This window comes from Acartia tonsa, chromosome 1 (genome assembly GCF_053477335.1).
Source record: "Acartia tonsa isolate MP-2025a chromosome 1, ASM5347733v1, whole genome shotgun sequence".
In the NCBI taxonomy this organism is placed as follows: Eukaryota; Metazoa; Arthropoda; class Copepoda; order Calanoida; family Acartiidae; genus Acartia; species Acartia tonsa.
Genome location: NC_137260.1, coordinates 56512701 through 56529519, shown reverse-complemented (window position 1 = coordinate 56529519; position 16819 = coordinate 56512701). Strand labels below are relative to the sequence as shown.

The 16819-nt window shown below is 32.4% G+C and overlaps 2 protein-coding genes across 2 annotated transcripts in view; both read left to right on the top strand.

The window, feature by feature from the left end:
- The window catches only part of LOC145324438 (isochorismatase domain-containing protein 2-like), an 88047-nt gene that overhangs the window by 52573 nt on the left and 18655 nt on the right, over positions 1-16819 (top strand). The window lies entirely within an intron of this gene.
- On the top strand, positions 4623-15986 carry LOC145313367 (histone-lysine N-methyltransferase set-18-like). Its single transcript, XM_080152763.1, has 18 exons — positions 4623-4886; positions 5942-6026; positions 6306-6401; positions 6659-6709; positions 7062-7168; positions 7728-7777; positions 7947-7988; positions 8250-8337; positions 9042-9110; positions 10630-10739; positions 11544-11581; positions 11865-11906; positions 12660-12748; positions 13445-13525; positions 13976-14049; positions 14559-14647; positions 15097-15202; positions 15818-15986. The coding sequence occupies exons 1-18, from the start codon at positions 4733-4735 to the stop codon at positions 15914-15916; spliced, it is 1470 nt and encodes a 489-aa protein (XP_080008889.1). The 5' UTR covers positions 4623-4732; the 3' UTR covers positions 15917-15986.

The following is a 16819-nucleotide window of genomic DNA, read 5'->3' as shown; positions in this document are numbered from 1 at the left end:
AGATGCTAAATAGAATAACATCATAAATATATGTCGTATTACATTACATGGGGATTACGAAGCAAAATGCAAATTTCAACCTACCTATCTTGTTACATTATAAAAATTTCTTTATTGAGCAAATCAGCCGTACTTTAATAAGTAAAAACAAACTTTTCAAATTTAAATTAACCAGCACAAACTTATGTTTAAAATGTAATACAGAAAGCACAACTGAACACGAAATTTTTGAATGCCTGTTTCCAAAAATTTTTAGCCACAAACTTGCACTGTTTCTTGACGTTAAATATAATGAAAGCAGGCCAGAATTTATATTTCTTAAAGATACATTTTATCTGTATAATATGTACTATGAAGATTTTTCAACCAATGAGTATATTCAATTATCACACCTTATATTAGCTGCTAAAGATAGATCAATGAAAATCAGTAAAGAAGAAAAATTTTTAAATTGGAATGAAAATAATTTGTTTGCACACTCTCTGTTAGTAACTCAATTTACCTTTAAACTTCTTGAGAAAGCAGGCCTAGAAAACGATCTCATATCCAATTTCTCAAAATGTCTAACTGCATAAGTCATAATATTATATTATTAAAATTACCATTTGTAAAACTATCTTGTTAACTTAACCCAAAATCTATAACCTTACTATTAATTTTTTCTTGTATATTGTTTCAAAATGAAATAAATATTTTAAATGTGAAAAAAAAAAACTTTTGTTTATGTCTGTATTAAGACGTTTAGATATTACAAGCGGCTACGCCTCTAGAGGAATCGGGAGACATTTGAGGGAAAGGGGGTGAGAAGTCAATTCTCCACTTTAATTTTTGCTTAAGAAGGAAGATTTTTTGGGGGGAGGGTCATTGTTTTTTGGAGGAAAGAAGTACTTACCTCAAAAATAGTTATAAAACATCCCTGGACGTATAAGAATCTTTACTGTAAAGAAGAACCAACGCTACCATAGACGTCCAAGGGGGGGGGGGTAAAGTGGGGATTACCCCAAAAAAAAATTTTACCCCGGGGGTAAATTTTTGGGGGGGTAAACCAAATTTACCCCTGCCAACAGATTTCAGGGGGGGGTAATTACACCCACCAAGCAAATTTTACCCCCGGGGTATAAATTTTGGGGGGGTTAAAAAAATTTGCGGAGAGCTTCGCGCGCCAATTTATCCCCCCCCCCCTTAAACAAATTTTACCCCCTCACAAAAAAAACTTGGACGCCCCTGAACGCTACACACTTATTGATATCCTGTTAGTTTAACAAAAGAATACATTAAAAACAAATATTTCAATTACAATTTTTAATAACATTAACCTTTTGTAGATGATCTTATTTGTGATAAAAATAGTTATGAGAAAGATAATTTCTAGTGATTCTTTAGTCTAGAAAAACAAGATCAATTTTATTTGAAAGTAGCATTGTAAATAAATCTTTATAAAACCAAAAACCATTACAAAAATCCCTAAAACCTTCCTTAATTTTGCCCAAAAGATGCATTTCTACATTTAATATGCATCTGTCTGTAAGTTCATATTGGATAGTCCATATCGTATATTTCGACGTGGTAAATAGTATTGAAAGCTTGGCAACTCATATCATAACTTTTAAGTTTTTTTATTGATTTCAAACATTGATTTTTGGATTTTATGCCCAAAATTGTGGTTGAAATTTTTGTAATATTAGTTTGAATTATATTTACGAGTCCTTAGGCGATTAAGCATTATGTTATCAGATTAGCCTCTCTATAAATACTTTCTTTGTCTGATTTGTTAATCTTCGCTTTCATGGATGTTTCCAACGTTGTCTTTCATTACTCTTTGCCATTGGTTTGATTTCTTACTATTTCGCAGACAGAAATACAGAATAACCGAAAAGCTTATAGAGTATCATCGCTACTCTATAACTGATGATGTTGTGATCTGTGTCTGTTATCCGGATATTAGTATCAATGTGAATGAAGACATATATAATCATTACATTTCCGATACACGTTCTATTAACACACACACATACACATACACACCAACAAACACACCCACATACACATACACACACACATACACACAACTAAACATATACAGTATACACACACACAAAAACACACAAACTAACATCTAATTCTACAAGAATAATTATGTCCATAAATAGTGCAGCTATAATAAGCTAGTGTACTTTTTATTAATAAAAAATATTAAAGTTGGCAATTTTTTGTCTAAAATCAATGACACCAATGTTTTGGTTAATTTTATAGAATTTTATTTTAAATCATAAAAATCCACGAACAAGAAGTTATTATAATTTTAAGGTAGTGCAGTTCGCGGACGTCAGGAAAATAAAAAAATGTGAAATGTGCTTTTTATAGAGAAACTGTGTTACTTACAATAATTTGTGTGTCATTATTACAATGAAATTTGCCATTGTATTTATAATCAAAGGCTTTGTTAATATCAAAGATACGTATTTTAGTAACTGTAATAAGTATATTATATGGATGTTGTGATTCTTGTACATTTGAAATTAATTGTTGCTCGTAATAGTTTTAAGAATTATACTTGTAATACAATAACAAGATATTTGTCTGTACCGAAGAATCTCGCTAACCGCCGAACCGATATGCTTCTCCTTTACAGTGTAGCTTCTCAAATGTCCTGAAAAGGCTTATAGCTATTTTGGGAATGGTTATTGGTTACCACAACACTCCCAAAAGAAATCGCAAAAAAAACATGACTAACCTATCTAACGTTCAAAAAATATTTTTTTGGTAAATATAAATTAAAAGAAAAATATTTTACATGCCCCCTAGCGGCCTCTAGGGGCATTGCCAATAGTCAAAAAAAAGCTAATAATGTACTATTGTTAATTGACATAGTTTTTATGCAGAAGAGTATTTGATTTTGTATCATGTCGGATATCCGAAAGATAATCTTCACATTATATTATTCAGGTAAATAACTGTTGGCTGAATGGGTAAGCAACCCCGAGGCCTTTACGGAATCTCAAAAGAGGGGGGAAGTCGACCCTCCACTTTCCAGCTTTTTTTTTATTTCTAGGGGAGGTATATTTTTCTAGGGGCCAAATCACCTGGGAGTGCGGAGAAACCCTCCCCCATAAACAGTTTAAAAATTCGGCCTGGAGCGATATGAACCTTCACTGTAAAGGAGAACCATTTCGGTTCAGTGGTTAGCAAGATCCTTAGCTACATGTATACAAACATACACCATGTTACTCATACATAAGAATATCCGTTCTGATCCTAAATAGTACATGCTTTCCTTTACATTTTAACACAATATTTCATCTCATTTAAGCAGACAGATGTTCTCAGCTTCAGGTGGACCAAATTTCAATTAATAAATTTTATTTTAAGTTTCAATTAAAATTATAATAAATCTTTAATATCTTATTATGATATATAAAAATTTAAGTGTCATCAAATCTTTAGACTGATTTATAACTAACTAACTTAATCATTTTAAAACCTGAAATCTGTAAAAATTATAAAAGTTTAATAATTTTTTGGTCCGCCTACTATGAAAATTTCTAGTTGCAAGTGCTAGATGGCCCAGTAAACAACATACAACTTTCCTTTCTTACCCCAAATTTTTTAATATTCTTAATTCTTACGCATTTTATTAAAAACTCTAGTATTTTAAAGACTTTATTTATTTGAAAATTTGAAATTATTGTTAGCTTGTTATTGCTGCGCTTCTAGTTATTTTATTATTTGATTTAAACAAATAATATTTTTTTAATTTGATGTAAGGTAAAATATTATCAATTTAATATTTCAAATATTACAATGAAAATGGTTTTAAAAACCTGGTATACATGGGAAAAAGCATTAAAAAAGTTGTGCATTAAGTTAATCAGACACACTGTGCTTCAAAACAAACAAAGTTGAAGTATAAAGTTTTCATAAACCTAAAGAAATCCACTGGATTATGAAGATGATGACGTTATACGATAGAATAGACAATGAGAGGCCAGTATACACTGTAATTGACCTATGGTAAAATGTATGCTGGCCTCTCATAGGTTATTTTATCATATGATGTCATAATCTGTTGAGGGACTTTAATAATCTTCCTTGATTATTGCATTTTAGTTTAGAATTTCTGATATTTAAAAAATATATAATTGCTTCACAAGATATTTCATATCTTAATATTCTATACCTTCTATTGGTACTTATTTTTTAATTTTATTTTTTTACAGTTTTTTTTTCTTTTTGCTTAACAACTTTCTTTCATAAATGCTTAGAATATGGCTTTTATTATATATGCATTGTTGATTTAATAAAACCAAAAAAATAATATCTAGGTGAATATTTGATTAACATAGTACATTTAAAGTTTTATTAGAAAATTAAACACCAAAATATAAGAATATTGACTTCTAAAATTCTTTTTAATGAGAAAAATATATTTGATGTTCTTAAGAATATTTTTTTTATGAAAAATCTGAATGGATTTTTGTTTTGAAAAATCCTAAACTCAAACATACAACTGTAGTTTTCTTTCGTAAAAAGGGTACATTCAACTTTTTTATCTAATAACACATCGTGTGAGACATAAAGAGTGTATAGTACGCGCACTCATACACACACACACACACACACACAGTAGCTAAGCAGAGGTCAAGCATTGACATTCACTATGTGCGCCAAGTAAACATCTAATTATAACAGTGCGCAAATATTAGTTTTTTCTCAAGTGTACATTGACGTAAATATGATTGAAAAAGCGTCAGTCGGTGATGACGCAAATGATAGTCTAGTGTTGTTGCCTCGCAATGATAATAGTGTTGATGGTAATATGAAGGAATTAAGTAATGGTGATGTTGTCTATGATAAAGTGGCAGAGGAAGGTCAGCCTATCAGGCCAGGTATACTATATTTTACTAAATATTATAATATCTATTATATAAAGTAGTAAGGTTGTTTTATCTGAAGCTTAAGCTTTTGATAACTACTGAACCGATTTTGTTCTCCATTCTTGGGAAGCTTCATATAGGTTATGGGATGGTTTAAGTTATTTTTCTGCCTCTCCCCAACCCTTTGAAAACAGATCACCTAAATTCTATGGGGCAGCCGCTAGTATTACATAAACTATAGAGATTTGATATGTGTCAAGTAAGATGTCATTACGGATGAAACTTAGATTATTTAATTTTTAGTAATGGCCAGGAAAGTTTTTGGCTATTCTGTTTTAGTTAAAATCCCTCAAATGACAATCAGTCTAATATGGTTCTAATTTTCTTTTCTATGAAACAGTTTTTCATACTTTTTTTCTTAACTGGTTATCTTAACAAAAAAGTGACCTTAATTAAAAATTAAACACATATAAAATTGCTTTGAATTAAGTGCAATATTATATCAAACAAAACTTTCATTTTGTTTTAACATATAAAACTATACTTTGTATAGCTATTTATGTCTGTTAGAAATTTTTTATTACTTTATTTTCATCTGTATTTTTTCAATTTGTATAATTGTATAGCTAAAGTTAATTTAAATTACAAGGACAAATAAGCCCATAGTTAAGGAAGCAAGGTCAACAACACAATAAATAACAAGGGGAAAATATAATAGCCAAGGTTAAATCTTTATAATTTTAGGTACAGTTAGGAAAGTAAAGTTGCATTTATTTTATAAAGACAACCGAATACAAATATAGTCAAATATATTTGAACTAATAGCTTCTCCCTTAGACTCGAGGGAAGGTCGGAGTATGTAAGGAAAATAGCCTAAAACCATCCCAAGACATTTATAAAGCTTCCCTAAAAAGTGCAACCAATTCGGACCAGTATTTTCCGAGATCATAAGCTTCAGAAAAAAAACTTTATTACTTTTACTTTAGGATTATATAAATTCTGCCTCACATATGTATATGTACTAAAGCTTAAATGCTAATTTTGATTATTTGAAAATATTAATTTAGGTTCTGTGCTGGTACGCTCAAAACCATTTGTTTTTGCAATACAACCAACTCTAAGAAACAAAGTCTGTGAAAACTGTTTAACATTGTAAGATTTTAAATAAATTTGGAGCACATCTACTCTAGAACTAGGGTATTCTGTATTGGTCCGTACTAACCTTTTTGAGTTTGCGATACAACCATCTCTAAAAAACAGAGGTCCAGATTTTACTGAAAGAAAACAGTGAGTACTAAAATAAGAAATTCCATTTTAAGTAGAATGGATTTTTTTGTTTTAATTGCCATCTTGGTTAATACATCTATTTGATGTGCAAAAATTATAATTAATTAATGATTATAAACTTGCTTTTATTTTGTTAAATTCTAGCCATGATGAGTGGAAGGGAATAACTCTCTGTGATAACTGCCATCTAATTGGATATTGTAGTGACAAATGTAAACTTCAGCATTTAGAACAACACAGGTAAAATTAACTATCATTTAGTTAATTTTTCTGAAAATTTATATTTTTATGCTGTATCTCTGTTTCTTAGTCAAAATGTACCAATCATAACATTTTAAATGCCTTTTCCTAATATTTCTTCTTAAACATCTTATACTACAACTAGCACAAAGGAGGTATTTAACTTTAAATGAAAAATAATATTGCCATTTGGATTTTAGATTTAAGATAAGTATAGATAAAGAAGAAAATTATAATAAAAATGCATTTGCTAACAGGGTTGAGTGCGAGTTATGTGTATTAAGAGAAAAGAAAAGTCTACCACACAAGTAAATTTTGTTGCTTTGTTATCAGGGAAACTATTCTAGAACTAGGGTTTGTTAGTCTGTATGTCTGTATGTCCCATCACAATATCTATCAATTGTTTTAGATTAATCTTTACAACAAAACTTCTCTCTCTCTCTCTCTCTCTCTCTCTCTCTCTCTCTCTCTCTCTCTCTCTCTCTCTCTCTCTCTCTCTCTCTCTCTCTCTTCTCTCTCTCTCTCTCTTTCGTCTTATTTTCACAGTAGATTTCCGCTATTTCTAGCTCCTGCGGGGGGCTTTAACCCTGCGAAGCAATCACCTAACATACCAAAACAAAACCTAACCTTTTTTTTATTTTCATAATTTGTACAATCTAGGGTGTGGTATGTAAGTCGGGCTGTATTACGGGTTCAAGTTGAAGGATATCATCAATTTGAAAAGATTAATAACATCAGATCAAGAGCGTTCTACGATCTTATGGACCGTAAGTATCACATGAAACAGCGTAATAATACAAAGTACCAATGATAGGCCAGTATAAATTGTAATGGACCAATGGTAAAATTTATACTGGCCTCACATTGGTCACTTGTATTGTTTGAGGCCATTTTTTGGCGGCTGTTTCGTATCACATTAACAATTTATCAGAACAGAAGGCTAGTCGAGCACTGAACCCAACCTCCCCTAATTTTGAAATGGCGGGGAGGGGTAGTTTTTCTTTTGTTTGTTTATTACTGTAGGTCAGGTAAAGTTAATACTGGGTAACCCCGCAAGGTTTGGACACGACATGTATAAATTCTGCAGGGATAGCCCCCCTACGGAGGGGTACAGCATAGGAAAAATTTCACCCCCCCCCCCCCACGAGGGGCAGTGCTCGATTGGCACTTTGAGGGAAAGAATCTCGAACCACATATTTCAACAGCAAAATTAACCTTTTCCCTTAGTTTCTCTCTCGTTATGAAACATTACTACTTTTCTATTTAATTTGTATTTTTTGCGAATATGCGACAGAATGCAGATTTGAGGAAGTAAATTTATTTTAGATTATGAGGATATTACAACAGATAAAGAAAAGAACAATTGTTATTATACAGTAAGCATATTTATATTTTCGCTGTTACTCTCTAACCAAGGTATTTTTGTCTGTAAGAATGGTTATGACACATTCATTGGTTTGTTGTAAATACTTTAAATATTTTTCATTGATTTTTAATAAACAATTAATTGTTAAGAAAATTAAAAAGAATGTTTTAAATATTTAGGAGGTTTCTGAGTTTTTGGGTTCTTTAATGCCTGAAAAAGAGGTAAGATTTTAAATTCAAGATTATTTAAGATCTCAGGAAAACAGCCACAACCCACACAACAAATGGAAGGGGCTGACTTAACCTAATCTAAAACAGACTAAACCTGCCCAGGATCTTTGAAGCTGTCATGAAAATATTAAATTAATTTGTCAAGTAGTTAGCGAGATCATAAGGAACATAAAGGCATAAAATATCTTATCTGTTTTGAGCAATATAACAAGGAAGGCGACTTTCAAAGAAATGTGTATAATTATGTTTCAGGAATATTTACGAATCTATGGAAGACTGGCGGTCAATTCATTTGCCATGAGGATTTCTAATAAAGGGGATGAAGAAAACGTAGGAACAGGTACAATGATTTAAAGTAACAGGATGTGTATCTTTTACTTTTTGTATATCTTTACCATAGACGTCCAAGCTTTTTTTTTTTGGGGGGGGGGGTAAAAATCTGTTAGCAGGGGAATTTAGTTTACCCCCCCCCAAATTTACCTCCGGGTTAAAATTTTTGGGGGGGGTAAATACCCCCTCCTAAATGGTTGGGGGTGCCTACGGCACCCCCAGGGTAGGGGAAAATTTTAAATGGGGGGGGGGTAATCGCCCCATTACACCCCCCCCTTGGATGATCTTTACAAAAAGCTTGATTAAATAAGATGCCTTTTTTTGGCTTACGTCAGCCCGACCGTCCTAACATTACAGTATCTCAGCATTCCAGACCCTCAGGGATCTAAATGGATAAGACAATGGCCATTAAATTGATGTACAATGTACATCCACAAAGATGATAAACAAAATTATCCCATCTGTAGATTACAATTAATAGTTGAAACGTTTGGACACGCGACTTATTGAACCAACCAATCAAAATCCTATAAATATCCCAAAAGTTGTAATCCAACGAATAAGAAAGTTATTATAAAACTTTGGGGAATAATGTAATAAACAGCCTAATGTCCCATCCCTCCCTTCTGACTCTACTCTGAATTTTGATAGTTTTCTGGACTTGCATTTTTGGTGCGCTGCTTGTCAACATGATTGTCCTTGTTATTTTTTAAGCATTGTACAGAGCTGCCTCCATATTTGATCATTCCTGTGCACCCACCGCCACCACAATTTTTGGTCCAGGTAAAATTATTTTTCACGGATTTACTTGGATCATCATTTAAGCAGAATAGGGCCCATGTTTATGTCATTGAATCAAATCAATCCTTATACAAAAGTAACAGAATGTCTATCTGTTTCAAAGAATCTCACTAACCTCTGAACCGATTTGGTTCTCCTTTACAATGTAGCTTCTCATAGGTCCTTGGAATTTTTCTTTTTAAATCTTAAAGAAGATGATTAAAGTTCCTCCACAGATTATGACGTCATATGATAGAATAGCCAATGAGAGGCCAGTATACACTGTAATTGACCAATGTTTGTTTGTTTTTGTTTTTGAAATGATTTATTCGTTTTATAGAAAAAAATCATACATGAAATAATAAGTAAAATACGAAAAAAGTGATAAAATATTAATAACTAACATATTAAACTAACTACACAATTAAAATATTAATGTTTCATTTGGTTTGATGTTTAAGTTTCAGTTTGTTAGATAGAGTTGATTGGTTTGATTGATAGCAAGCATTTTGGGCAGGAGTAGGTTAATGGAGTTGGTGGGTTCCAGTTTCAGCTTACTGGGCTCTTTTAGGGACTTACAAAATTGAGGAAAAGTCAAAATTGTAAGGCAGTCTTAAAATAAAAAGACTACAAAGGTTCTTGCCAAAGATTTCTTAAAATTCACAATAAGTGATCCCTGCTCCTTGGCACAGGCAGGTAACGGGTACCCCATTTTTGGGGGAGTCTCCAACAGAATAAAAGGGTAACATTTCCCTTTTTCACACCCTATATAGATTATAATTGGATAACAAACAATTCCAGGCGCGCGGGAAAAGCACATGATTAACACAGGTGTATAGAAGGGGTGATGGAAGTGTGGGTGGGGGGAGGTTGATGAGGAGGTGGACATCTGGCCGGTTAACTTGGCTTGGCTTGGTGTTATATTACCAAACAATGTTTCAAGAAAGTAACAAAGGATCTCAAAAAAAAATCTTGAATCGATAAAGCAGGAAAAATAGATTCAGGCAGACAGAAAAAAATACTGTTTCTTCTTCTCCAATGATGGCAGAAATCGTCTGTGGCCGATTACCAACATTTTCTTTAAAGCATCTATCGGAAAACTGAGAAGATTTTGTTATCGTACATATAACAAAGAATATTGACACATATAGCGCGTGTAGCGGTTAGAGCACGACACATGGTGCGTGTTACTCCTTCCGCATCCTATAGAAGACTGAATTGACCAATGTAAAAATTTATGCTGGCCTCTCATTTTTTATTTTATCGTATGACGTCATAATCTTTGAGGGACTTTAATAATCTTCATCTTAAAGCTAAAATTGATGAGCCGACCTCACCCACCTGCAACCTCAAGTGCTCATAGAGGCCTCTATTATAAAATCAATGCTAGTTTTGATGGCCGATGACTTCAGATCCCTCGGAGCCAACAAAACTGTAATTAATTTAATAATTTTTCATTTTACTATCCACGGAACGCTATCTATAATACGAAGCTATTAATAACTATTAAAAATCTTTTTAGGTGGAACCTTAGAAATAAAATCTGTGATCTCTAGTGATAGTTTAGATCTATCCTCCATGTTTATATCCTACCTGGATGAAGCTGACCGCCGGATAGCCAGGATGGCAAAGGTTACACTTTCATTTGTTTACTTTTCATGGTATTCTTCAAGGGAGATACGGAAAGTGTCAAGTGTGACGTCATAAAAATACGTCTAAAGATGAAGGATGAGAGGAGAAGTGGGAAGAAAACCTCTAATAAAAAGATGGATTTAGTCTATTTTTATGACGTCACACATGACACTTTCCTTATCTCCTTCTTCAAGTACTTATATTTGTTTTTTACATTGTTGGAGGGATTCTATAGTTGCTATTTGTTGGTCAGCCTAGTGTAAATTATCATGATTTTGAGGTACTCATTATCAGGGACGTCTAAGCCTTTTTTATGAGGTGGGTAAAATACGGGGTTTCAAAGTTAGAGAGGGGTAATCTCAAGTGTTTTTTTTGGTTCCAGGACAAACGCAGGAGTCCCAAACGTCGGAGTGGACAAACGCAGGAGTGTTAAAGTATTAATTTAAGTAAGTATTTCTATACAGGTTAGGTTAGGTTAAGATATGAATATACAAATAAGCCCCCCGCAGGTGTTAGGCATTTAAAAAACCTAAAATATGGTTAAAGTTGGTTAGGTTAGGTTAAGTGCCCACTCCTGCGTTTGTCCACTCTGACGTTTGGGACTCCTGCGTTTGTCATAGGACCTTTTTTTATTTGTAGGGAGGTAAAAGAAGGATTTTCAATGTTTGAGGGGGGGGGGGGGAATTAAACACCCTTTTACCCCTCACTTGGACGTCTCTGCTCATCATAAAAAAAAAAATATAATATGTTCATGTTTTAAATATTTTTCAGGCATTTTAAAATAATAAAGTTATGTTTTTTTAGTTAAAGAAGACATGGTACTTTGACTGCCTATGTCCCAGGTAAAATTATCCTTTAAAAATTTTATAGACATAAATAATTCCTTATTTTATTAAGATAAACTTCAAAGTTATGATTTATATTATTGCATTTTAAACTGAAGCAGCTTATAGTGCCTATAAAAAATAATGTCTTACAATACAAATGACCAAAAATAGCCCAGTTTACATTTTACCATTGGTCAATTAAAATATATACGGGTCTTTTATTGGTCATTTGTATTATATGACATCATTTTCTTATAAGGTACTTCTTTTAAAATAGTTGATTTTTTTGTGTTTTTAGATGCATAGATGAAGAATCTGAAATGTTGAATCATGCTGCTAGGTAAAATAATAATTTGGCTATCAAGTTAGACAAAAATCGTCTTCTACAGCTCAATTTCAATATCATTAGTTGTTACGAAAAACAAAATTCCCTGATGTTTTGACTCATGTTTTATTTTCTGAAAACATTTTTTGTTACTCCTCGTTTTTTTTTTCATCCTTTTTTATTTTCTATCTTCCATCAGGGAGGGAGGGGACATTGGGCTGTTTATTTCACTAGTCCACAAAGTTTTATAGTAACATTTTCTTTTTCGTTGGCTAAACAGCTTTGGGGATTTTTATTGAATTTTGATTGGTTAGTTTTTGAAGTTGAATGTCCAAACTTTCAACCAGTAATTGTAATCTACAGAAGGAGTAATTTTGTGTATCATCATTAGGGATGTACATAGATTTATCGGCCATTGTCTTTTCCCTTTAGATCCCTGATCTTCCATAGTGACTTTTAAACCACATATAAAGGTGACATATTGAGTGCTGAATTAGATTTTTTAAAACTTTCAGTGTTATTTGGCATATAGCGGTTGCGCCCCTAGCATCTAGGGGACTCTGTCTTTAAAGGGGTAAGGAGGTGGCAGAAAAATAGCCTTAAGCCATCTTAAGTCTTAAATCTAAAAATAAAATAGAATAAAACCATCCTATGTGAGTCTTCAGTGTAAAGGAGGACCATATCGGTTCAGTGGTTATCGAGATCCTTCCTATGTACAAAAAAGCTTACTATTTTATGTAATAGAATTGATGATGTTTCTTACTTTAGATGTGAAACAAGCACATGTTCAGGGGAAGTATTAGTAAATCCAGAAACATGGTCAACAAAACCTTGCTCAATATGTCACAAAAATCCAGGTATAGTAATTTGATTGCAATGACAAAGAAAACGTTTTTTTTTTATTTGTAGTTTGTAAAACTCCCTGTACCAAATTTACCTATTAATTACCTTCGAGGCTGCTGTCTTCGTCACTCTAAAGTCAGGTCTAATAACCAAAGAGCCAAATCTATCCTTTTCTGTCCAAGCACTTGGGTTATATGGGTAAAACACCCATCAGTTTGTGTAATGTGAATGAAGGTCACAAGCCCTTTAAATGTTAGTGGTATATGTTGTTAAACTTTAAAAAGATAATTTCCGAAAGTAATACTTCTGTATTATTTGATCCATGCTTAAAGCTTCCTCTTGATTGTATTCTATAATATATTTTGTAAAAGGATATATAGATATGTACATATATATATAGCTATTAAAGTTTTAATAAAAGTTCACAGAGACACTTTTTATACCAAAATCATTATAAAAAAGGCAAAATAAAACCCAGCAGCCAAGAAAAACGTTTCTTGGAAAAAATCATAGTAGGGAAGGTACAGCTACGATTTAAGTAAGAGTGGTTTTGAACTCACAATACCTTCCTAAAACACCCCTTCTAGTTAGTTTCTTTGTCGAGCTAGGATAAACCTGTACCTGGCTTCATCTAGCTGGATGAACTACGTGTTGCGCTATTAGCGGGTTGAACTTAATGCTCCTGTAATTTAAAATTGCTTTGGTTTTAGACTCTGAATACATAGAGAAGTACAAAGATACTTATGAGTTGGTGAGAACTGTTAATGATGAAAATGGTGGAGAATGTAGATGTAAGTATCAAAATATATCTCATTTTTTCACTATTTGATCATAGAAAATAGGCAAGGATCAAAGAGATAAGACAATGGCCTTTTAATTGATATACATCCTCAATGATGATACTCAAAATTACAACTTCTGTAGATTACAATTAGTGTTTGGACAATCAACTTAATAAACAAACCAATCAAAATTCATAAAAGTACACAAATGTTAAGCCACCAAATGAAAAACGTTATTAAAATACCTTGGGGACCCTTCCATCCTGGAAACTAATCTCTAAAGAGTTATAAGAAATTTTCATGTTATAAAACAGAAAAGATTTTATTTCTAAATATTGAGCTTATTTTTCTTGTGTTGTGTTGTTGAGTTGTATTGGAATCTGAGATTTTACTGAACACCTAAAAAATCTTCTTGTTAATATAGGATATTTATATTATATATTTTAATTTAATTTTTAGTTACTGATGTAGCAGAATTCCTAATAAGACAAATGAATCCAATATTTTCCCCCAGTGATGTTGATTATATGCAGGTAATATTCATTTCAACAAGGATGACAACATCAAATAATGCAAAGCTCTGAAACAGTAGTACTGGATAAACGGCCCTATCAATAAATGCGCGGGCAAATTGCAACTTAAATTGACAACAATTTTTCTCCTGTCATAATATTCACGTATATTCTACATCCATTTCTGTTAGTGTATATCAAATTTAACATTTCTGTTAACAAAATAAATGATTTGCTATTGTTGCATTCCATATTTTTGCAATAACTTATTGACACAAATTTTTTTTTTTTCCAGTATGGCTTTGAAACTGATTATTATATAGTTGATTAGAACTGGTTCTCAGGCATACTGAAATATCATATATAGCATCGTATTACAGACAATTTTCCACGAATGTTAGAATAAAAATCCAAAAATTAATGCCAGTTTTGTTATTGTGTGCCTTCGGTGCCTTAGGGCTGACAAAACTAATTTTAATATCCAGGTAAAGCTGTCTACAGTACGATCCGATAAATAACTATTATTGCAGGCAGCTATGAGTGCAGGACAAGGACACTATGAAGATAGGAATTGGCTCAAGTCTTTGCACTATTACCAGCTAGCTATTATAGGAATAAGGTAATTAATTAACAAGGATGACAATATCAATGAAAGGGAAGCTGATACGGTAGGACAAAATAACATTAAAACTTGTAGAGTGTCAGAACTAAATAATCAGAATATAAATGTATAGTTGAATCAAAATTGTAAGTAAATTTGATGAAAATCGCTTATAGAAAGGATGATATTTAAGGACATACTTACATTTTTAGGACTTTATTATAGAGAAGCTCCGTTCATAACATTTTACTTTGTTGTCCTAGAAATTAGTATTACAAAAATTAGATCAATCGGATGATTATATATCATAAGAATTTGCATGTTTGAAATGGATGTTTGGACATGTTCTTGGTAACGATTATAGAGTTGCTATGCTTTCCAAATCGTACCTAACTACTACAGGAATTGTTTGAACTCGATAGGACAATTCTAACATGCCTAATAGATAATTATATATTTTTTTATAGAAAAGTGTATAGCCTATATGGTGGATACACAGGACCAACTTTACAGAAGATGGCAGAGTGTGCCTACAATCTAGGACATTATGACACAGCTAAATCATACATTCAGGTAAAATTTATTTTTTTTTAAAAAGGGGATGTGCTTTTACACTTTTAGCAATCGGTGGAGGTTAAATAGTTCGAAGGATTTAGAGGTATAAGTCAGTGGCCTTAATGATAATTCTGTAGATAACATGCAGTGCTTAAACACTCAACTTAATGAACTTAAAGTCCCCAAAGTTGTAAAGCCAACGAATTTAAAAAAACGTTATTATAAACCTGTGGGGACTTTTGTAATAGATAGCCAAATGTCCCCTCTTTTCCTGTGTAGTTCACTTCTCCTGATTAAAACATCTTCAGTGAAGGAGAGAAAGAAAACAAAATGTCTTAAATGATTCCAGATCTTCAAAAATAAACTTTATGCCAAAAACTTTTAGCAGGGACGTCCAAGCTTTTTATTTTTAGGGGATAAAATGAGGAGTTTCAAAGGTTGGGGGGGGGGGTGGTTGTTTATAGTCTTTTAAAAAGAAAACATTCGACTAAAAAAATGAGTTGGTAAAAGTTTTAGGGGGAGAAACACCACTTCACCCCCCCCCCCCAATGGTTGTTTATGGCCAAAGGATCATCACAACAATCCCTTTCCTCTTGGTGATTTTTTAGCATTTTAAAACTTTTTACTTTTCAGGAATCCCATGAACTAATGAAACTGGTCCCTGGAGAGAATTCCCACTTGTACCAGAAAAACTTCCTACCTCTATATCTACAAATTATCAAACATAAATGACATCAATTTATTTTATCATTAATTAATATCATGAAAAGTACCAAAAATATATAATATATCTATCTATTAATACTTTTTGATCATTACACATTACAGAAGAAGCTCAATATTTGTTATTTTTTATGTCTGTCGTTTAGAAAAAGCAATGGTTTTGATCAAGAATAAAACATTTCAGAAAATACTTGTTAGAACAAAGCGAAATAGCTGGTAAATTATGGTTTATTTATAGTGATAAGAGCTAGCATTAAGTTTTAAAAATATAAGGGACAAGAAATGTCAAACTCAGCTGTTTTCACAGATGAATAATTCCATTTTCCTATGATGTAAAGAATGGATATGTTATTACTTGGATCTTACACCAGATTTTTGTGTTCTGTAATAAAGTGAAACATGCAGCGGGCTAAAATAAATATACCCCCAACCACTCCCCTTCTACTGGATGAACGAACTCGAGCTCGTTGGTCAATATTCTAGTCATAATGCTAGAAGCCAAGACCCTAGCCTGTTGGGAAACCTCTGAGAGCAGAAGGGTAAACCTCAACCACTTTCATTTTGCCTTTTAAAGAAAACAAAGTTTTACTTTACTTTATACACCATTTCTTAAATAGATCAAAACAGCCAAAAACTCATAGGAAGCTTTCATGTAAAGGAAAAGACAAAAGTTCATTAAGATTTTCGGAGACAGACAGACATACAGCATCTCAAAAAAAACACTGCAATCTCATAATTCCTTTCCTACAATAATTACCCTTCATAAGAGTTAATCTTTACAGAAGGAGTTAAACAATACTTTAATGCACCCCCCCCCCCAAACCACATTAGCAAACATAATGTGCACGTCCTTGGTAGGAAACTTTCTACTAGACCAGGGGCGTCCAAGCTTTTTATTTTGGGGGGGGTAAA